The 24,589-nt window shown below is 42.6% G+C and overlaps 1 protein-coding gene across 1 annotated transcript in view; it reads right to left on the bottom strand.

Annotated features, from left to right (window-relative positions):
* The window catches only part of ctdp1 (CTD (carboxy-terminal domain, RNA polymerase II, polypeptide A) phosphatase, subunit 1), a 134,479-nt gene that overhangs the window by 56,039 nt on the left and 53,851 nt on the right, over positions 1 to 24,589 (bottom strand). The window contains exon 12 of the mRNA XM_080837049.1: positions 1,938 to 2,179. Coding sequence (XP_080693175.1) covers positions 1,938 to 2,179 — 242 coding nt within the window. The remainder of the gene's footprint in view (positions 1 to 1,937; positions 2,180 to 24,589) is intronic.

Raw genomic sequence — 24,589 nt, 5'->3', positions numbered from 1 at the left:
CAGCCCCCTCTAGTAAGCTTAAAATGGGCCATGGTTGGACCTTCCAGCAGGACAATGGTCCGAAGCATACCTCAAAATCAACACAAAAATGGTTCACCGGCCGCAGAATAAAGGTTTTGCCATGGCCATCACAGTCCCCCGACCTAAACCCCAAAGAAAATCTGTGGGATGAGCTGAAGCCGAGTCTACAAGCGTTGACCTCAGAATCTGAAGGATCTGGAGAGATACTGTATGTAAGAATGGTGTCAGATCCCGTGCCATGTGTTCGCCAACCTTATCAGGCATTATAGGAGAAGACTCAGAGCTGTTATCTTGGCAAAGGGAGGCTGCACAAAACATTTAATTAAGGGGTGCCAATACCTGTGCACACATGTTTTGAAGAATAATATTTATTTAATGTAAAAAAAAAACCTTTTTCTCTCAATTATTTTACCTCAATGAAAAGGTAAGATTTTTATGAATATTTTGAGTGGAAGACCAAGAGGATAAACAGCAAAGACATATTTTTCATAGCCTGTTTGCTCATATTCACTAGGGGTGCCAATACTGCTGAGCGGGACTGTATATAGGTAGCCTATAAATGTAGTGAAATGCTTGTTCCACTGACCACCAAAACTGTGCAAATTAATAAATAAAAGAAGAAGGAAAGAAAGAACTGTCCAAAGTGCAAAGTGTTAAGGCTATGTGCTGGTGCTCCGACCACAATCCTCATTTAGAATCCTGACAGCCTGGGGGTAAAAACTTTTCCGCATTCTTTCAGTATTGGCCTTGAGACAGCGGTAACGCTTCCCAGACCGCATGATGGAGAAGAGGCAGTTGTTGGGGTGACTGGGATCCTTGATAATGTTCCTTGCTCTTGACTTACATCTCTTGGTATAAATGTCTTCTAGGTTGGGTAGGGCACTCATAACGGTTCGTTCAGCTGATCTCACCACTCTCTTTAGGGCTTTACGGTCTAATGCAGTGCTGTTCCTGTACCAAGTTGTTATATTCCCAGTGACAATACTTTCGATGGTGGTTCTATAAAAGTTCTTCATTAGCTGTTGAGGTAACTTAAAGTACTTGAGGCGTCTGAGGTGGAACAGACGCTGATGCCCCTTTCCCACCAATGAATGTATATGCTTGGTCCAAGTCAGGTCCTCAGTAATATGGACACCAAGATATTTAAAACTCTCTACCCTTTCCACCTGAGTGTCATTGATCATAAGAGGTTGGTAAATCTTGTGCTGATCACGTCTGAAATCTATGATCATCTCTTTGGTCTTGTTTACATTTAAGAGGAGGTTGTTTTCCTTGCACCAGTAGGATAGTATGTCTACTTCACTCATGTAAGCCTGCTCGTTGTTCTTTGAAATGAGACCAACTACTGTGTAGTGAAGTATTTGTGCACAGGGCATGCATGCATATTTTTGTGTATGATTTTTGTATATGCAAGCTGGTTTTAAGAGTACCTCTGCCTGCAAGTGTGTCTGTACAGGTGAGTGTTTGGGAGTCTGTGAGTGTGAAAGTACAGGTGCACTCTTGTTTGAGGGTGTAAAACTGTGTAAACTGTAAATACCTGTATGTCTAGGATATGCATGTGTGTGTGTATGTCTCTGGGTCTGTCTCTGTGTCTGTCTGTCTGTGTCTGTGCGCGTGCATGTGCGCGTGTGTGTGTGGAGTGGAGTTCCTGGGACCCTGCGGTTCTCTCTGCGGTTCTATGCATGGGGCCCAGATGGATACACCCCACCATCTTGCTGCCTTTAGCCACATCCTAACACCTGAGCCAGACGCCACAGGGCCCGGAGACGGGAGACACGCCAGGCAGGGAGACAGGTGTCTGGAAGTCTACATGGACTTGGAGACCCTCAGGCTACTAACTAGTGTGTGTGTGTGTGGGTTACATAAAATCTGAGCTCTCCGTCTGTCTCCTCCTGATAATGTGCCAGGGGTCTTACCTTGGCTCGCCGCCCGACAGACTGTCTCCATTGCTGGGTTGCGTCTGGCTCCTCTCCTCTCTTGCGCTGGGCTCTTGGACTTGCTGGTGCTCAACTGCCAAACTCTGTTGACTTGTTTGAGGCCTCTCCTCCCCTTTCTCCTCCTCCTCATCTTCGTTGCCGCGGGATACCTCCATCTTCTTGTCTTCCTTTCCCTGCTCGTCGCTGTCGTTATCGCTCTCCTCACCCAGCATGTCATCAACCTGCAAAGGGAAGATGAAGATAATATGAAGAGGACCGATCCATTTTTCACTGGTTCACACACTGCACATGAGCATGTTCTGTTCGATAGAAAGGTTATATTGGACACAGCATTTGTTACATGACAACCTGAATCACGCATTTGTTTTTAAACATTCACATCAGTTCAACTAATAAGAAAACAAAACGCCAAAAAGCAAATAAAAAATGTGTGTATTTATTGCTTTTTGTAATATTTCATACATCACTTGACTGGATGGTGTCATACTACCACACAAGAGGTAATATTGGACCTAACATTTCTGACACAAGATGCAAATGTGAGGTCAGCCCGATAGTCAGGTAATACTGATGCTGCCAGGTATTACTGATGCTGCCAGTGCAACCGACGCCTCACCTTTTCCATTCCATTTTCCAACACCAAACATGATTCCCCCCCCCCCCATGCCTACATACAGTGTGACTACTCATGTCTAAGAAGGACCGGAAGCCCAAGGGATCAACCAGTACTTCACCTTTGACTCACACAGGCTATACCCTGTGCCCTGCACTCGACTGCTCTGACGTCTTAATGAAAAAATTCACACTGCCACGGCTTTTGATGACAAGTAGGCACTTTGCCCACGGATCAGCCTCTCTAGCAACGAGGCATAATTCTTCCACTCTCCCAGAGGGGTCAGAAGCATGTGGCTCCTCCTTTGATACCACTTACACGTACAGCGGCCGCACAAGTGCTGGCGGACACGTACAAGGAGTTCACAGGGAGATAAAGGGGAAAAAACAGGAAAAGGGATTCTTTGACCAGCCAAACTTATTGTTGCTATGTCACATTTAGTTACAATTACTTTGATGAGAGAAAAATTCAATTTAACTTAAACGCACGCTCACTGAGGAGGAACGCCAAGTTACCTCCTGGCTGAGCGTCCTAAAGAGATTTAATTTGCTGGCTATGGCAGGAATATAACGGATTGGTATCTAATTTGATCATCTCCTTCAATAAAGACTCTAAACTCTGTGGAAGGCTCTTAATCATATAACTTTGGAGAGTAAATCACACAGCAGCCTATTTAATAACATTAGCGTGATATAAACCAGGGGCCGTATTCACAAAGAATCTTAGGGCTAAAAGTAGGTCATAAGTGGCGAATTTAGGAGAAACTCCTAAAAATAATGGCCGTGTCAGTCTTAAATGTAGGACTCCTAATTTTTTTTACTAAGAGCAATTCACAAAATATTTTATCCCTAAAAGTAGCACCTAAGTCTAGGACAGCTTAAAACTCCTCATGAGGACTCCTAAATCACTAAGACCTATTCACGAAAAATCGTAAGATGGCTGCAGCCGACTTGGAATTGATAAAAGACATTGCTTAGACCGTGAAGGTATTAATATTGTCGTAGAATTAGCGCGGGATGCAATGACGCCTTTAAACAACGGTGTGTCCCGAAGTGAAATGTTTGGAAACATAAAGATAGCCTATTTGGCTTCGCGGAAAACGCAACTGACGACACTGGGAATCATCAGTCAGCCGTTTAATTCATCAAACTATCAACGCACTGTAGACCCCACATCATCCAACAGTTTATCCAGTTGCTTTTGGACAATCGCCTGTTACACAATATCAAAGTAAATTCCATGGCGATCGCAGGAATGTCCAGTGACGGGACACACATTACAATAATTCGTCCACCGTGGCCTGGATGTACCGATGACTCGTGCATTTCAACGGAGAGCGGTCGCAGGTTTTTGAGAACTTACCAGCTGGATGCCGCTGGGGTGACAGTGGCTATTGGTCCTGGGACCAGTAGGCTTTCGCCTAGGCTACGGTTCACGTTCGTTTCGCTTTGATCAATTAAGATTGGAGGGCTTGAAGGGCCGTATGTGCTGATATTTGAAGTGGTCAAGGGCTGGAAATATAATAGCCTAACAGTTTGCTGGGTGCTTTAATTATTACTGCCTTGATTACATGCAATTGCCATATTATATATTGATCGCTTTATATTTATCTTATCGTGCAAATCATTCCCGTTGGATGCACAAACTTGTCATCATGCGTGTGCATTCTGCTAACTGCACTGTCCATAACTATTTAATATGACTTAATTTGAAGCCTAGGTTATTCTCTTATTTTCAGTTGATATAGTGGGATTGCTAGAGGGACGTCACAAATGAGTTTTTAATGAGAGAGCCTGTCAACAACCAATCACCGTCCTCACCCCTTCTAAACTCGTGCATGAGAATCGTCGTCATCCATAGCAACGGAGTTTTTATCTTAAGCTTAGGAGTTGGTATTATCCTTAGTATGAGTAGGTCTCAGAGCCGTTGTGAATCACTTTTAAGAAATTACTCCTACGTAAAAGGTTTTAGCGCGAGTTAGGAGCACTCCTAGTGGTAAGATAAAAGGCTTTGTGAATACGGCCCCAGATCTCTGCATCACATTACATGGAGAATCTCCAGTCATAAGAAGTCATTGCCGTTTAAATAATTCATTACATTTGTTCAGTGATTGAGTAATTCCTCTTTTAAATCATTCACAGCTGTTCATGAGTAAGTATTTCTCAGGGTATTGGTGCCATTTTTGATGTACAGCTGACTCCCTCTGAGCCCATAAACATCGCCATGTTCAAGAGCGGCCACTCCGTCATGACAGGCGTGTCGATCCACTGATGAGGTCCGGTATCGACCACTGGGGAATGTATCATTCCAACAAGGAGCTATATTTTCCTGTGTAATCTGGAAACAAACAAGTCAGGGCTCAGGATCAGGAAAAGAATGGTTGGTGGTTAATGAGGAAATAGCAATAGGATGGATTGATAAGGTCCCTCATGCACATTACGTTCACCTTACCAGGGCCTCTGCACCTGCAACTGTTAAGCCATTTCTTATTTTGCGTTCAACAGATTATTGATCAGAGGCCAATCCTGCCATCAAAATAATCATGAGGAGTTTCGGTCATTATTTTTCCATTAATATAGCCTCGGCACTGCCACATACCAACATATTACCGCTGGTGGAACCATGGCCCAGAGGTGGTTCTGTAATTAACCAACAGTCTCTGTTTTCCCACTGGCTGGAGGAAAGGTCAATAGGAATGAAAATGAATGAGAGGAAAATGGCAGACTCACCCCAGAGGTCTTAAGAGTGTTGACTCGGTTTTATTAGTAGGTTGGCGGCAGTGGGGTCCACCTTGCCACCAGTCAAGACTACACGCATACAGCTCATCCCTATGATGCTCTTTCCCTTAACCATAATGATGCATCCTATCCCTATGATGCTCATTACCTTAACCATAATGATGCAGCTCATCCCTACAACGCTCATTACCTTAACCATAATGATGCATCCCACCCCATGATGGCCATTAAGCCTGGCAGTAACGGTGACAAGTGGGATTCATACTGGTTAAATTAAATTAAACCAAATTAAATCTAGTTAATTCTGGCCCTTCCATGTATTGCCAGCAACCGATGTTAAGTGGAAGGTTGGGGCTCCCAGTGAAAATATTATTACCACAGTTCATCACCACATGTTCTAAGGTTCCCCAAGGGTAGAGTGAAACTAATGGTCTCAGAGCCTGCTTAATAAGTGACAAATCAAGAACTTCCTGTAAATTCTAGATAGATCTTTTCCAAGAAATAGTACATATTGTGGGTTAGTACACAACCGCTGGATCAAAACTGGGAAGATCAGTAATAAAAGAAAGTAGACCCATTTTGAAAGACAGAGATCGCAAGTGACACAATCAACCTTAAAAAGTTCACTGCACTACTGAGATGTTACGGCCAATGTTAGTGGGATAGACTAAAACAGATAGGCTGGGAAATAATCCCAGGCTGCTTGATGAGAATTACCCCAAATGACCTTCTGCGCAAATGCATAGCTTAAAGCAGCAAAATTAGTTCTGATCAAAAACTAGCAAGCCAACTACCTAAAAGGCATGCAAAAACCTTGCAAACACCACCAAACAGCCCAATTGACATTGATTAAGCTTGCCAACACCCTAACTGGTATCTTTTGGCAGTATAGCTGGCAATGTCATGCTGTGAAAGCTTTTCTTCCATTTTTGCAGGGTGTTCCAGCCTAGTACACAGAACTACATATCCTGGATGGTTAGAGGGAAAGACCCAGGTGTTTATCTGTCCTTCAGATGACCCTATGCTATCAAAATGAATTTGAGGATGGTACCAAAACTAGTTGCCTGTAAAACCATACCTCAAAAAACTGTCTAATTGTTGCATAGTGTTACTTTCACTTAACTCCAGCTAAACTCTAAGCATCAATTAAGAAAAAGAAAGAAAAAGTCACAGTTTTGACAGCATTCAACTTCAAGGCCGATTAAAGTCCTCCATTTTAAGACCCACAGCACAGAGAGGATTTTCTCAAGAATGACCTTCCATGCATCTTAACGAGCCGAGTGTCTTGTTGCATCTGTCAGGTCCGGTATTACGGTGCTGCATACATCATGCCGGTACAGTGTGGGAATGGCTTGTACATCATCAAATGGCAGCTCCTCTTCGACTGTCCTTCAGTCGCTAGGTCGATGCCAGCTTTAATGTCTGGCATCTATCTTAGGTGAGGTTATTGGAGAGAGTGGTGCTTGTGCGAGAGAGCAATGAGTTCCTAATATTCAGTTGGAGTTTTTTTTTTTTTTCACACATAGTTTAAAGGATGGAGATTTGAACCGACTGCCTTTGAAAAGGAGACAGATTGATAAATGATGCGTAGAGGAGGGTTAAGGACAGCACGGGGAGGGTTGCAAATGGACAGGCACGTTGTTCCAATGATGCAGTCAATTACATCATGTGTCTCTGGGTGGCACTGTCTCTGTCCAGCAGTCACAGAGGCGCCAAGTAGGCTCCAAACCTCAAAACATTTGAAGAAAACAGAGCTTGTGAAAAGGTGAAGTCCCTCCCCCTTCTCACTGTGGGCCATGAGGGAAGAAAAGCTGGACTCCCCTACCTAAATGGTTGGGTACTAGAGGTGGGGGGAAAAAAAATCGATTATTCGATTTCTCTCGATTCTCTCTAGAACGATTCCGTCTTGATTAAGAAAAGTTCATAATCGATTTTTTTAAATAATAATAATACATTTTTTTTTTTTTTTTTTACAACATTTTTACACATCCGTTTTGTGTAAGCTGCATCGATTTTTGCCTTGCTCATAGAAAGTCATAATTGTGACAAGGAAAAGCTTTTTCTCTAATAAAAAAATAGAGAAGGTAATTCATCGGTTGATTTTCTTTAATTATCAAACACAAAGTAGGAATTGATTTGAGACTCTGAGTATGAAACTTAAATGTTTTAAAAATCGAGATGTATCGATGAACGTTTTATTGGTTTAGAATTAGGGGTGTCACGATACCAAAAATTCAGGTCGGTACCAATACCAGTAAAGTAACACGATTCTCGATACCAATTTCGATACCACGGTAAAAAAAAAAAAAAAAAAAGGACTTGAACTTGAAACATGAACTTCTTTATTAAAATATGTGAAAATAGCAAAATGTCATAAGACATACAAAACATGTGCAATATAGTATAGCACAACATAATAAAGTGCAATTAATGGATAAAGTGCAACAACTAGTGACCCCAGACACATTCCAGACTTCCAGGCATCTTTTCAAAAGGTACTGTGCAAAATCAACTACAGTGCAAAACAAAACCGTGGATATAACAGTGCAGCCATACAGCTAACAAGATGAACATGAGTTTTGAGCTTCTTAAAGGACGTATTTAATAGAAAACAAATCAAAATGTTCAGTGTGGTCGCGGATTATACATCGGCTACATTGAGTCTATGGCATCGAAAAAAATAAATAAATTGGGTAATTGTGTTTTGTCAAACCAATTGCATATTTATGGGTAACTATATTAAACTAGGACATTCTGTGAATTTCCCTAGTTTAGTCATGATACTTGCAAGATACATGCTCTCTTTCTCTCTCTATCTAATTCTAACCAAGGGAGGCTATAGGCTAACGTTCAAACTACAGCATAGCTTACCTAAACTACGTAGTACATAACATTAGCCATTGTAACAAACGTGCCCATCATTTTAAACATCATGTAACGTGCATTTCAGTATGACAGATTTAAAAAAAACTGCATTATTTGGATGTTGTTAATATGAATCAGAACTATCCTTTAGTTCTTTAAACAAATACAGATGACTATCACCAAGGTACTATCTCCCTTGGTCTGAAGAACACGTTAGCATCGTTTGCATAATGTTCAAAAGTAGGGTGACTACACGTCCTGTTTTACCCGAACATGTCCTCTTTTCGAGACCTAAAAAATGCGTCCAGCAGGGATTCCAAAAGCGTCCGGGATTTAGCCTCGTCGGATATTTGTGTTTTCTGAGTGTTTCACAAACTAATACGTCTTTTGGAAAGGGTATCTCCGTTACATTCCACCTTTTTGCGCGTGCTCTCATTGGTCGACCGCCTTCCCAGTGTTGCCAGATATGGTAATTATCCTCCAAAATGAGCCTATGATACGATACGCCATTTCCAGTCTGGCAACACTTCACACCTGGCAGCCTCCACTAGCTTCATCGTTTACAATGGTAAATGGCAGATCTGCGTGCAAAAACATGTCAAAACTTCGACTGGAACACCGAAGCGTATACTCCGCCCGTCAGTTCCAGAAGAAGCGCAGCACCGATTCTAACAGCTGGCACCGGCTTTCACGGTACCTACGGTGCTTAAAAAAAATGGGTATCGTCGGTGTTTTGTTATTTTAGTACCGAAAGGTACCATAAGTATCGGTTCTCGTGACATCCCTATTTAGAATTGATAATCGATAATCGGTTTAGAATCGAATCGTTGCCCTCTGAATCGGAATCGAATCGTGAGGTGCCAAGAGATTCTCACCCCTATTGGGTACGGATTCCCCCACCCCTGTGGAGGGGTCCAATTACCTTTTAATTCGACCAATTTAGCCTTACTTAAGGTGCACCTCATTGTTGTATGAGGGAGAGGACAGACTGAACATGCTGGATGAAAGCTTGGACAAGGTACATGTACCCATGAATAGTATAGACTCTCCCCCTCATAACTTATACATAATCATCTATATGGATAAAGTTTTAGGCACTCTTGTCTTTATAAAAAAAAAATACACACAACAACATGGTCTAATGTTAAATGTAGGGCAAAAATGAGACAGCTCTCTTTCTGGTCTCAGTCGAATTATAAAAGACGTCAAACAAAACAAAAAAATCAACAACCCAAGACGTTTTTAATAAGGGGTTGATAAATCCCTCAGAGGCTGCTTCTGCGCTACTATCTCTCAGTCTCTTCTTACATCTTTATGAAATGTTTCCCCAAGGCGGGCCAAATCATCTTTGGATTGTGTGTTACGACAGTTCCAGACAGTAAGGTTAAAAGGTCAACAGTCTCTCATCAAGCAGCCTGGAGTTGGTGTGTGCGTGAGCATTAGGTGAGTGTATTCAAGGGAATTGGTGACTATTTTCGGATGAAGAACAAAAGTTCTAGAACTCCAGACCGCAATCAAAGCACTCCAGAGTGTGGGCAAAGACAGGTGCAGGAGTTCAATAAAACGGACCTTCTGACCTCCTATGGGGCAAGCAGGGTCAGAAAAGTAAAAAGCTTAGAAAGGAGTCTTTCCATTAAGAAGTTTGGAGCAGAAAGAAAGCCATTCAATGAAAAAGGTGTTAGGAACTCAATTATTTGTACCTGAGTTCATGCTGGCTTGATGCAACACGCACTTTATGAAACAGCATGTGGTTAGCAAGGCTCCAGAGAAGTGCTCAGCTAAAAGTTACTTGTCTTTTTTACTGCAGGAACTCGGGCAATTACCAGGTGGTATAAGCTTTTACAGGAATGACCCCCTAATCAGCCCTATCAGCCTATCTGTTTCCAGTACGGTTCAGGAACTATAGCGCGTAGATGACACAGTATAGCTTTTATGTCGCGATGTCAATTTGGAGCATGTCAAAATAATGATATACTTCTCCAGGCGCCAGAGATATTTACTAGATACTAGATATTCTGAATTACCTCAAGGTCGAGTCGACAGTTGAAATTTGCTATGAAGTTGCTAACACTCGATAAAATTGCTTCATTGCATCAAGGTATCTAAACCAATTTGTTTCCCCCCGGAACAACTATTCGGTTGTTTTATGTTTCCTATTACCATCAATTCACTCCATTTATTACTTATTGGTGCAAATGTTACTTTATCTCAAGCCGTTGGCATAACGCATACACCACTGCACTTTTATAATACACTGCCACACCTGAAAGATGCATACAGAAAGAATGAACAAAATCTATTGACTCAATTTAGAGAAATTGTCAGCCATCCAGTAGCTTTAGGGCGGCACAGATGTACCTACACACTGAGTGTGTGTTCCTGAACTGTTCTCTGAGAGAGCGAGAGAGCGAGAGAAAGAGAAAGAGTTTGGCTGTATGCAAGTGTGAGTCTCCCCCTGTTTTTATATGTATTACCAAGTGAATATATTCTGTTTGTTCTTTTTCCTCCAGCCCAAAAAAATGCAGTTTGATGCGATTGACAGCACTGTTAGTCCTGCTGCCCGGGCTAATTGCACTCATTCAAAAAGGGGTTACCCCGGTTCCCCAGATGCGCCATTGAGCACACAATGAATTGACAGAAGGTCTAAACCATCCTCCCCCTCTCCTTCACGCTGATTCTTCATGGAAAAAATGTGTAAGTGCTCAGTAATACATCGTAAATAACTCTGAAAACTGTGAACTGTCTTTAACATAAAATATCCCCCAAATCCCTCCAACATCCTTAGCGCCTGTCACTAATGCAACAGCAATACATCAATGAGTTGACTGCATAGATTAAGCTGACCTTCCTAGACGCATGTGTGAACAATCAATTAAATCAATGAAGCCGACCACTGGGTCAGATGTCTATAAGGTCAAAACTAAACCACGGCTTCAGGGCCAGTGGGCCTGTGTGTGATCAACTGCTGTAGGTTGGATTAGACATGCTTGGGAGTCTCCTTGATGTTGCCAAGTGACAAAAACAATCCAAAAATACTCTAAACCAAAAGTACAGACAGAGTCGCACTCTGCATCAGCAAATTAAGGGTGATGCCTCTGCCTTGGGGCACTAGTACAAGACAGACATAGAGATGGGAAAAATGCAATGCTCGGTGGAGGGACATGCAGATTGGTTTCGCCTGACAACAGCCTGCTGTTGCGCACTTGGATTTGAGTGCACATCATTTGTCTAACACCGTACCGTTGCGACACTCCCACCCCAGCACGAGCCTTGAGGACAGCGCTCCACAGCTAGACAAGAACCAGAGACAACAGCAACAAACTGTCAGCCCAGTAAATGTGAATGTAGTTATTTAACAGATGCTTTCAGTTAAGCTCACTTACAGTAAACTCAAGTCTGAGAAAGGAACCCTTTGAACTATTAGTTTTCAGAGTACACATCAACCGTAAAGAACTGGTATTGCTTAGCCTAGAACAGCTCCAGAGCCCCAGGGTTATGGTTATAAAGGTTCCTTTATATGTTGAGAGTTGACAGTTCTTTTCTGAGAATTTAAGAGTTAAAGCCTGAATCTAGTGGTTCCCTGCTGCAAAACCTACTGTGATCTGGGGTTACAGACATGTACATTGCCATCTCCAATGTTAGTGGTTTCCGAGTACGTGTGACAGGTCATCAAAAATATCAAAATATAAAAAATTGTTGAATGGCCAGGACTTACACAACAAAAACTAGTGAATGGCCAGGAGTTACACAACAAAAACTAGTGAATTCCCAGGACATACACAACAAAAACTGGTGAATGGCCAGGAGTTACACAACAAAAACTAGTGAATGGCCAGGAGTTACATAACAAAACTAAAATCCACACATATATCACCAACAACGGTGACTACCCACTAACTGTGGCAGTTGGTGATGAGCATTTAGGTAGATCAAAAGGTGACGCTGGCACAAGGAGCACCTGTGTAGGAGTGAGGGAGCACATCCATCACAGCCACCTAGGGACACGGAGCCCACTAACACCAGCCCTCCATCAGTCCGTGTCTCACCTTGAGGAGGAGAATGAGCTCCCGCCTCCGCAGCTCCAAAGCCACACACTGAACAGACAGGGAGGCAAGCCTGGCTCAGGACAAATCAATTCCTAGAACAAGGGGGCACAGAATGTCAATCGCATCTTCTGTGCAATACATGGAAAGGGTCAGGGCTTTTTTTCAAGGAGTCGATGAATGCACCACATTGATTCCAAGCAGAAGCAGTCTGAAGCAGTAAAGTGAGAGACAGAAAAAACGGAGCTGGGTCTGTTATATAATTCATTTTCACTGTATGACATCTAGACTTACAATGCAAGGGAGGAAGCACAAGCACCATGGAGGAAACAGATGGCACAAGAGAGGAGGACAAAACAAACTGCAGTGAAGAGGTCAGACTGTGAGACTACTCGTTTTCCCTTCTGTAATTTTCTCTCTCTCTCTCTTTCTCTCTCCCCATAACAGACACCCTCGCTCTCCAGATTGCTTTACGTTATTGCTGTTGGTTGAAGCACCTGCTGGGAGCAGGCTTGGCTTTGAGATGTACTCTCAGCCGTTCAGAAGGCAGAGGGGATTTGATTGCCCCCTATTGAGCGTTTATTTAGTGTTATGGTTTTGTATGGGTACGTACACTAAACGATGAAGTTTATCGTTTATCTATACCCTGGTGACCTAGTATCATTAACAGTAATCCTCCATTGGGAATTGGAGCCATTTGATTAACGTATTTTCAAGGTACAAGGGGGGTGGGGGGACTTCTCCCTTTCAATAACTACACTGATATCGGAATAAGCCCTTGCCCCACTGAGGTCTCATTATTTATCTCAGAATTGTTTAAAGTCTGTGTGAAGCCATTAATCCAAAATCTGCAAGTGCTTGTGATCGCTTTGAACCCAAGACTTCCTTTTATTAATATTAATAAACTGATAGAGAAATTAAACGTAGGTTCCAACTGTGCAGCAAGCTAGCCAAGGAAACTTTAAAAAAAAACCTTCGACAGTTTAAATGGCATGAAAGGTTAGTTACGTTTCATCCTCTTCAATAACATTAACATAGGAAAAGGCAGTTAATATAAACACACCCTAGGAACTGCCAACTCTTTCCATGGTTCCCTAAGCTAGAGATAACTTGGATAATTAATAATTAGCATGAGACCTTACATGTTTTCCTGTCTCGTGAAAGGTTCTCATAGCATCCTGTTAAATACAGTCTGGTGGGAGTGCACCACACACATTAGATCATCGTAATGGAAGACGTGTGTTATCTATCCTATGCTGTTTTTCCCGATACACTAATGGGATTCCTTTTTGGAAGGGGAATGACAGCACCCTTCGGGGCAACTGCCCTGATCCCTGGTGAGGTGAGAGATCAGGTGAGATCAAAGCTTCTCAGCGCAGCTACAAGAGACAGACAGTAGAAGAAGATAGAAACAAATGGAAGAGCAAGTGGTGCCGGTGGTGGTGGTTTGATTCTGAAATAGCAACTGCATTCATTGAGAAAGAGGAAAAAAAAAGTCTTGAAAAATGACTTACAAGTTACTCCCACCAAGAAAAACACATTACCCAAATAAATAGAGGGAGTGGCATCCCTGTTCATAAAAAAATTACGTCGAACGGCTGCATTCTCCCCCGGGTGAAGGTACACAACAGACAAAAAGATCTATCTGCGGTCTCTCAGGATGTGTACATGATCTTTTCAGCAGAAGGGAAGAAGGGTGGGTGTGTGTGTGTGTGCATTAGAGAAACTTTAGACAAAAAGGCATGAGTCTACCAGGAACAGGTTGTGAGAGATAGACAGTGGAGAGAGAGACTGAACAGTGGAGAGATGAAATGTATCTATGCGAGAGCCAGCAAGAGAAAGAGAAAGAGAGAGAGCGTGAGAGAGAGGGAGGGAGGGAGGGAGGGAGAGAGAGAAACCAGTCAAGAAGAATGAGAACATGAGCACACCCCGCAGTACTGTGAGCATCACTGGCTGCTCCATTGTGCTGGAGGCTTGCTTCAGATCAAAGGCCATATGCTTTTTGCTGGCAGCGGGGCCAAAAGCACGGCCTGCATTTTCAACAGCAATTACCCTCAGGAGTCTTGCCCATTTAGTACTGCTGCTTCAAAGCATTCAGGTATACACACAAGCTTCACACACACACCATTAATCACAGAGATACTTGTAGACAGATGTGCTCGCTCTCGCGCTCTCTCTCTCTCTCTCTCTCTCTCTCTCTCTCTCTCTCTCTCTCTCTCTCTCTCTCTCTCTCTCTCTCTCTCTCTCTCTCTCTCTCTCTCTCTCTCTCTCTCTCTCTCTCTCTCTCTCTCTCTCTCTCTCTCTCTCTCTCTCTCTCTCTCTCTCTCTCTCTCTCTCTCTCTCTCTCTCTCTCTCTCTCTCTCTCTCTCAAGGAGAAATGCACTGAAGCCTCAGAGTCTGAGGTAATTTCATGGTGAGAAATTCAATATTATTCTTGTTCTTCTACCTGAAGGGACACAATATTCGCTGGTCTAGGCAGGACGCCCACATAAGATAAAATAAATCCACCCCACATTATTTTGTCTGTCTGAGGAAAGCGAGAAACACAAAGCGTTGAGACTGCAGAGGAAACTAAACTAAAAGTCTCTTCCTGACTCATATAACTGAGAACTACATCAACAGGTTGGCACACAAACCTGTGGACACTGCTGAATTTAATGCCAAATGAATGAGTTTGCCAGACAAATCTGCAAAAACCTGTGAGCGTTACAAATGCAGAAAGACAGAAAGTGAGAGGGTAGAAAATAGACAGATCAGTCAGGGCACAGCGAAAATGGAGAGAGAGAGAGACAGAGAGACAGATAGAATGGAGAGAGTAGAGGAAGAGAGGGAGGTCTGTGCAGACAGCATTCAGGCTAACATTATTAGGCACCTGTCGGGTCACCTGAGAGCCCACACTACACCGATCAGCAACTCATCAACGGGGAACCTTCCTGGAGCTTCTGCAGGGACAGATGCTGGAGTCGAGACGCCAGTGCGGAGTAGGAACGGAACTAGCAACCCGACCGGCGGTGGAGACAGGTGGCTCTGGCTGACCCCCGTCCTGATCACAGTGACCTCCGATGAGTCATTGGTGGGAGTGACAGGGCGAATGACAGCCTGTGATCATGTGGCTGTACGGGGATGCGTGACCTCTGACAAGGTCAAATGAGACGGTGCGAGATGAGTAACTTCAATCAAAATCCATGACATCTGCACAGGTTACCACATAATAGAGGCAGCAATTTAATACGGTTCTGCTTTGCTAAATAGTAGAAGTAACAAGGGACCGACGTTTAGGATAAATAGGAGGAAAACAAACAGATGGCAAGAGATGAACTGTTTTAATTAAGACTCTGCATTGGAATTGCTGATGTGAAGATAGTTCAGTCCTTCTTGCAATATGCCCTTCCTTGATTCATCAATTTCATAAAAAAGTAGTTACTCTCTACCATCTCACACAGGCTGAGTGAATGTTTACTTTGCGAGGAGAGAAGGTAATAATGCTGGGGAAATGGATGAGAGAGTGATGATGTATAGGGGTGGGAATCTCTTGGCACCTCACGATTCGATTCGAAATCGATTCAGAGGTCAACGATTCGATTTAAAATCGATTATCGATTTAAAATCGATTTTGTAATTTTAAAAAAAAAAATTTTTTTTTTTTTTTTTTACACATCCATTTTATGTTGAAATGCAAGCTGCATCGACTATTGCATTGCTCATAGAAAGTCAAAATTGTGACCATTAAAAGCTTTTACTCTAATAAAGCAAATAGCGAAGGTAATTCATCTGTTGATTTTCTTCAATTTAGACTCTGAGTTGCAAACTCAAATGATTCAATAGTCAAAATGCATCGATAATCGTTTTATCGGTTTCGAATTGATATTCGATAATCAATCGATAATTGCATTTCAACATGAAATGGTTGTGTTAAAAAAAACGATTATCAATTTTAAACCGATAAAATGAATATCAATCCATTTCGACTTTTAAAACATTTGAGTTTGCTACTTAGAGTCTTTGCTACACTTCCTACTTTGTGTTTGATAATTAAAGAAAATCAACAGATGAATTACCTTCTCTATTTTTTATGAGAGAAAAAGCTTTTCCTTGTCACAATTTTGACTTTCTATGAACAATCCAATAATCGATGCAGCTTGCATTTCAACATAAAATGGATGTGTAAAAAAAAAAAAAAAAAAAAAATATATATATATATATATATTTTTTTTTTTTTTTAAATTACAAAATCGATTATGAACTTTTCTGAATCGAGACAGAATCGTTTTAGAGAGAATCGATTAAAATCGAATAATCGATTTTTTCCCCCACCCCTAATGATGTAGGGTGGTGTGTGTGTGTGTGTGTGTGTGTGTGTGTGTGTGTGTGTGTGTGTGTGTGTGTGTGGACGAGAGATTGATGAACTAGGGTGGTGTTTGTGTGTGGTGGATGAGAGTGATGAGGTAGGGTGGTGTGTGTGTGTGTGTGTGTGTGTGTGTGTGTGTGTGTGTGTGTGTGTGTGTGTGTGTGTTGTGTTGGTGTGTGTGTTTGTGCTGGTGTGTGTGTGTGTGTGTGTAGACGAGAGTAGGATGGTGATGTTGGGATTGCCTGAGATCTACAGAGACCTACAGGACTTGAGTGATGAAGGGAGACGGTTGCCTGACCACCAGCTAAGCCTGGTTAGCGTCAATTCTGCTGCACAGACCAATCAGAGAGGAGGGGGGCGGCGGCCTGTGGTGGCATGGCATTTCCTGAATCTGCCCTCCTATAACACGATGCGATGCCTGGAGACCCACTGACCATCAGCGTGAGAGAAGGAGCTAGAAAGAGCAAAGAGAGTCGCCAAAATGTTTTTGATTGCCTAATCGGTCCAAATATATTATTGTTTATGGTACTAGACAGTAAAAAAAACTCTGTTGGCAATGAAATGTGAAAGGGTACACTAGGCTATGCCAAGACAACCAATGCTGCAATCGGCGGCAATTTGCCATTGTACTGCATGAAATAAATAAATAAATAGCCAGCAAACTTCCTGACCTTTGGGTACTCTCCACCAATCAAAGCAAGGGTCAAGCACAGTCTCTACCCTTCACAGCTAAGCCAGCGGTCTCTCTCTCACTCTGCACAGGTGTTAGCATTATGAAGGGCGGAAAAAAGCAGGGTTAAGGACAGCAGCTTCCCACCTCCGTCTGGCATTTAAAAGTTGCAAAGAATGGAGCCTCATCTGTCTTTGGGCAGAATGATGGGGGGGGGGGGTCCTCTTCATGATATTACCTGCTGCAGACAAGCCAGTCTGCTCTCATTCAAGATCAAACAGCTGTGTGTGTGTGTGTGTGTGTGTGTGTGTGTGTGTGTGTGTGTGTGTGTGTGTGTGTGTTTGTGTGTGTGTGTGTGAGTGCGTTTGTGCAGGAGCGTGTGAGAGAGAGAGCGAGAGAGAGAGAAAGAGTGCGCCATAGAGTTGTGAGAGAGAGAGAGAGAGAGAGAGAGAGAGAGAGAGAGAGAGCGAGAGCCATAGAGTTGTGAGAGAGCAAGTTTCTCCTTTAAATTAAAAACAAACAAAAAAAAATCCCATCACAGACCACAGTGGAGAGGAGCTCAGAGAAGCACTTAGACAGAGCTGTGAGTACTTGAGAAGAGCCTTGTCAGTGATGACTAGGCAACCAGAGCAAGAACCCCCGGTATACAGATGTCAACACTCTCCATTGGTTTGAGTAAGAGGAACCCATGGCAGGGTTTATCAGAAGGTTCTTTCTGAAGCTACTGCAACAACTGAGAGGAACCTTAGCACCAGTGACTTTCAAGGTGATTCCAAAGGGATGGGATGGGTGGGAGAGGGAGAGAAATAGAGCGAGAGAGAGCCGTTTCATTAATTTCTTTGAAATGCACACACACACACACACACACACACACACACACACACAAATTTCTTTGAAAAGCGCACACACACACACACACACACACACACACACACACACACACACACACACACACACACACACACACACACACACACAATTAATGTTAGTCAGTGTATGTTGAAGTGTGACTGTGTGGTCATAGTGGTTGTAAAGTCTGGCTAGACACCACACTGACATTTACTCTAGAACTACAAATGGCAGTCTGCCTTATCATAGACTCACAGCCCAGGCAGCTCAGGGAGAGGAAGAAAAGCCAACTGCAATGTTTAAGACCTTCTGTCTGTGTGTCTGTGTGTGTGTGTGTGTGTGTGTGTGTGTGTGTGTGTGTGTGTGTGTGTGTGTGTGTGTGTGTGTGTGTGTGTGTGTGTGAAAACAGAAATTGGGATGAGATGAGATGAGTGTGTATGAAAGACAGCAAAACGAAATCATGGCCGAGAAACATCATGCCTCCCAAAGACGCAAAGAAGGGGAAAGACTCTGAGAAGGACCCAGTCAACAGAGGCAAGGCAAAGAAGAAGAAGTGGTCCAAGGGAAAAGTGAGGGACAAGCTCAACGAAAATGGATAGATGTTTAAGACATTACTCTGTAACAAGACAAGAAAAGTGCTATATAGTTGCAGTCCATTACCAACGGTGAAAATGGTGTCAATGGTGAGAATATGTGTGTTAAAAAATATAAATATATTATATAGTACATAGTATATGGTATGGGGTTTTGTTTATGTGTGTTGCACAGAGAGAGACAGACAGACAGACAAAGGGAACTACACAGAGGTAAAGATATCGCCTGGAAATAGAGAGTGGAAGCAAGCGGCTCTAATCCCCTCCACATCGATCCATCACATCCCAGTGTTACAGTTGGGCACCATCTACCATCCTCACTGAGGGTGGGCAAGGCTGCCCAGCGCCAAGGCTGTCCTGGAGCCTTGCATCCGCAATCAACAGCCCCGGGCTCTCACGGCCCGGTACCTCCCTCTGACCATCTGGTACTGGCACCAATCGGCACCAGAACCAGTCGGCCCAGAGTTGCCAAACCAGCGCCAGAGGAACACACACCACAAGCCTAATGTTGGAGTTGGCAAGGCACAAGACAGCAGACCAAATGCAGAGGAGATTTTATCAGAAGCAGGTTTTTTTTTTCTTCTTAAAGTTGTGTTGTAATGTGTACTTCCCCCCCCCCCCCCCCTTATCATGCATGATGGATGGTTGTTTCCCTTTAAGAGAAGTGGGGTGACTGGGAGCTCAGTTGTAGTGTTGTCTGAGAGAAAGCGATCAATCAGGAATGGCCTTCTCTTGGGGCTGCACAGAGCACTCGAGTAACCGAGCTGCAACATCAATTCTTGAGTTTCTACATCAACACTGAGTCACTTATCACGCGATGCTAGTGTAAGAACTGAGAATTTTTTTTATTTATGGGCTTTTTTTTTGCCTCTAAGATAGGACAGTGAAGTATGTCGGGAAACGACAGCAGGCCGGAATCGAACCTGTGTCCCCGCGGGCATTGTAGCCCGTAAATGGTGGGCTTATTGGCTTGCGCCAATGGGTATGTTTCTTAACATTGTTCATTGTTAGCATTGACTACATTTCCCATGGGGTTTTGTTTGGTGTTGGGGTGCAGCAGGTTTTTGAGGGAGTTGAGAGGAGTGAAGAGTCGTGAACGGATTTTCTTAGACTAGGCTACCACTAGGGATGCTCCGATCTGATGATACTAAAATGATACTAAACAAAAGGAAATCTACTGTATGGAGATATTTCTGCTAAGTAGACGATGCAGATTATAATTAGGCAGTTGGATATGTCCAATGTAAGAAGTGTGAAGTTTTAATGAAATATGATTGATGAAACGCTTGTTCTCCACAACAACATGGATTAAACCCCGATGGTTGGATGTAGATAGTTTCAGAACGAACGTCGACGTGCTAAAAGATCTTCAATGGTAAGACTTGTCTGTTGTGCCTCCGTTGGTGTAGCATAAAACGTGAGTTTTATTAAAGCATAGCGTGTGTAATGTGTAGCTATTTCATTCCGTTTGTTAACCTTTCCTGCTGCCTGTCTCTGAACGTAGTTGGAGATTGCAGGGGAGTAAAATGCTCCACGGCCGAAGTAGATTACATGTTTTTAACTTCGGGGTTAATTCCCTTTCCTTTACGCGCTTGTTTGTGAGAGAGAGCATTTAACGGTTGATGCCCCAGTTAAATAAAGCCAGGATATTCATAAAAAACGTACGTCAATGTGGCATTAGTACTATGAACAGTTGAGAAATTGATTACGTCGGGGTCGGTTCGGATTCGAAAAAAAATATTTTAATGGCAGCTTGACTCTGTTTGAATACTCTACTCTATTCCCGGGAAAGCTACTTTTAAGTTCCAAGAGCGTCTAGAGAGTTGAGCGTTGCATATGTGCTTCTATTGTTGTGATTTTCATTTAAAGATTTATATTCTTATTATTATTAATATTTATTATTTATTATTATTTTCACATTTTATAGTAAGTGAGATCTTCTACACTGGAATGTTGCACGTTCCCTGCAAAAAAATAAAGTTGATGGTTGTCAATTCATGATACTCTCTCGTCTTGTTATTTAAATACTTAAAATACAATACCAATGTTGTTAAGAATAATTCATTTAATAAATAATGCTACACAATAAATAGAATGCTTCAATCGACACCGTGATCGGTGATCGGTATTATCGGATCGGCAGATACTGATTACAGTGATCGGTGATCAATGATCGGTACCAAAAAACTTGATCGGAGCATCTCTAGCTACCACACTATTGTGGCTAAACAAATGAATGTAGTTAAGAAATAGATATAAGCCAATATGACCAATTTAAATGTTCTTATCAGTTGGGCTTACTAATGATGAGCAGGTTTCACCAAATGTATATACAGTACCTTGCGTAAGTATTCACCCCCTTGGATGTTTTACCCTTTTATAGCTTTTATAAATCAGTCATGGTCAATATAAGTTGGCTTTTTGGACAAAAAAATTCACAAAATAGCTCTCTTTAATGTCAAAGTGAAAATATATTTCTACACAGTTATGTAAATTAAATACAAATATGTAATGAAAATAAGTGCTTGCATAAGTATTCACCCCCTTTATCACCCCCTTTGTATAGACTGACCTAATTCAACAGAGGTCCAGCCAATTGGTGCTAGAAGTCTCACAATTTGTGTAATGGGGGTCAGTGTGCAGTGAATGTGTCTCAAGTGATTGTAGTATAACGACACCTGTGTCTGGAAGGTCCATTCACTGGTCAGTATTCAGTAATCAGTATTACTGGCTATTGTTAAACCATTAAGACCCAAGATCACTCAAAGCAACTCAGAGAAAAGGTTGTTGAAAAGTATAAGTCAGGGGAAGGATACAAAAAAATGTCCAAGGCACTAAACATCCCCTGGAATTCTGTTAAATCCATCATCAAGAAATGGATGGATTGTGGCACGTGTGTAAATCTGCCTAGATCAGGCCGTCCTCACAAACTGAGGGGCCGTTCAAGAAGGAGACTAGTAAGATAGGCCACCAATAGACCTATGACTACTCTGAAGAAGTTTCAAGCTTCAGCAGTTGAGATTGGAGAAACTCTGCATACCACCACTGTTGCCTTGGTTCTTCACCAATCTAAGCTTTATGGAAGAGAGCCACTGTTGAAAAAAAGGATCGACTACAGTTCGCCAAAAGGCATGTGGAAGTCTCCATGGTCAAGTGGAAGAAGGTTCTGTGGTTTGATGAGACCAAAGTGGAGCATTTTTTCAACAGTGGCTCTCTTCAATGAAGCTTTGATTGGTGAAGAACCAAGGCAACAGTGGTGGTATGCAGAGTCTCTCCCATACCAGCTGCTGAAGCTTGAAACTTCTTCAGAGTAGTCATAGGTGTCTTGGTGGCCTCTCTTACTAGTTTCCTTCTTGCATGGTCACTCAGTTTGTAAGGACGGCCTGATCTAGGCAGATTTACACATGTGCCATATTCCTTCCATTTCTTGATGATGGATTAACAGAATTTCAGGGGATGTTAAGTGCCTTGGACATTTTTTTGTATCCTTCCCCTGACCTGTACTTTTCAATAACCTTTTCTCTGAGTTTCTTAGGGTGATCTGTGGTCTTCATGTTGTAACAGTAGCCAGGAATACTGATTACTGAATACTGACCAGTGAATAGACCTTCCAGACACAGGTGTCGTTATACTACAATCACTTGAGACACATTTACTGCACACTGATCCCCATATCACTAATTGTGAGACTTCTAGCACCAATTGGCTGGACCTCTGTTGAATTAGGTCAGTCTATATAAAGGGGGTGATAAAGGGGGTGAATACTTATGCAATCACTTATTTTCATTACATATTTGTATTTAATTTACATGACTGTGTAGAAATATATTTTCACTTTGACATTAAAGAGAGCTATTTTGTGATTTTTTTTTTGTCCAAAAAGACAACTTATATTGACCATGACTGATTTATAAAAGCCATAAAAGGGTAAAACATCCAAGGGGGTGAATACTTACGCAAGGTACTGTATTAAGGAAAAAACAGCTGCTATATGTATACAAAACCACTTTGTTGTCTGAATTTTCGATCTTGGGCTACTGCAGAATGATAACTAGCATTAAAATATTGTTGGCATCATCCATATTTCACCACTGCATAAAGTAATTGATACATTCAAGAGTTATATTGATATACTCTATGCTCATGTAAAGAGACTGGATGAAGGGAGAAAAAGACCGATAGAGAACGACAGAGTAAACCATACAAGAGAGGCTGAGGAAGAGTGGGTAAAAGAGTGACAATGAGCGACTGAACAAGACAGAATCCTATGCGGTGTGCCCTAGCTTGAAATAAGGCACAATAACGTTCTAATCCTAAAGATAAAAGAAATGTTTGGCAGAAAGTTTGGGGAGTTTAGCATCTGTCTATCTCTCTCTCTACACAGTCACCAAGGGCCTGTGTGAGGAGCCCAGAGGAGGTGACAGAGGAACGGCAGCAGCACACACACTCATTAACACTTCCTGTGGTCTCATTAACACTTCCTGTGGTCTCATCAATACCTCACAAATAACAAGTGAAAGGAGGGAAGAGAGAGAGATATGGGGTAAAAACAGACAAACAGATGATAGAGGGAGTGAAAGAAAGTGGAGGGCAGGTCCAGGCAGTTGGAGGTGATGGTAATAGCATGTCTAGTCATCACTGGGTTTTTGGAAAAAGAAAAGGGAGGGTAATTATCAACCTAATTAGACAACCTCGGATCACACTCACACACAAACACACACACACAAACACACACACACACACACACACACACACACACACACACACACGTGTCATCTCAGACGAAACACACGACTCAATCCCAAAGGACACAGCGCAGAGGTCAGACATCATCCTTTAGAAGATTCTCATGCAGACCCCCCAGAGTGTGTGGATTCTGGCCTTCAGATGTATGTGGTCGATAAGATGTAGCTCAGGGGCCGCAGGGGGGCTCCATGGCTGATCAGGCCAACGGCCCCTTAATGAGCCTAAACAACAGAGAGAGCCTGCAGCTCGAGTTGGTCAATATTCTCAAGTGAAGTTCCATTACAAAGACCAAAAACCCCATTCCAGTTTGCCACACTATATTACAAAGGCCACAAAAAACTACATCTCAATGGTCTTACAATGGGGAGGCCTGTTTGGGACACTGCTGTGAGAACTCAAAAGGAAATCCATATGGAACCGGTGACAAAGACCACAATTCAAAAGAGCTAGTGGTTGTGGTTGTGGTTGTGGTGTGGTACTAGCTGTTAAGGAGAGTGATCCATCTGTCCGTAAAATGTGGCGTGATCCGACATGTTTTTAGGAAAAACACATGGGATTCTACGACGGGAGGGATGGAAACTTAACTTTTGAGCTGCTGTTTCTGGACTTCTCTTCCAAACCTCAAAAGGCTTCTAGACTTCCATCTCTGTAATATTTCTCTTTTCACTTCAAAACTACTGCTGGGGTAATGCAGAAAAGAGAGAGCACGATTACCTCTTTATCAAATAATAACAGCCACTCTCCATCCCTCCCGCTTTTCTCTCTCTCTCTCTGGAGAATAGAAAGAAAGCAAAAAACAAACTCAAAGACTTTCATAATCCAAAATCTCACCCCTGCACACAAATAAATAATTAAAACCCCTAGTCTGCTCCAAACAGTCATCTGTTCTTAAACACACACAGCATGGCTGATTACGATCTGACAAGCGCAACGAATCGACCTCTCCAAGGCACATTACCCACCGTGCCAGGCTGCTGAAGGCTCAGGTGGGCACTGGGGACAGGGGGAGTGGGTCTCCTTTAGCATCTGGGGGCAGTGCTGGTGGTGGAGGTTTACCTTGGTATCATACAATTATAATCACCGCTGCGATTCATGTGTGCAGCCTCGGAGCAAGCAGCCTTTGGCAGCTTATATAACCTAATGTGCTCCATCAGCTTTGGGTCTGA

Source organism: Sprattus sprattus (assembly GCF_963457725.1).
Source record: "Sprattus sprattus genome assembly, chromosome: 4".
Lineage (NCBI taxonomy): Eukaryota > Metazoa > Chordata > Actinopteri > Clupeiformes > Clupeidae > Sprattus > Sprattus sprattus.
The sequence above is the reverse complement of the archived record's forward strand: the minus strand, read 5'-3'. Positions and strand labels throughout refer to the sequence as shown.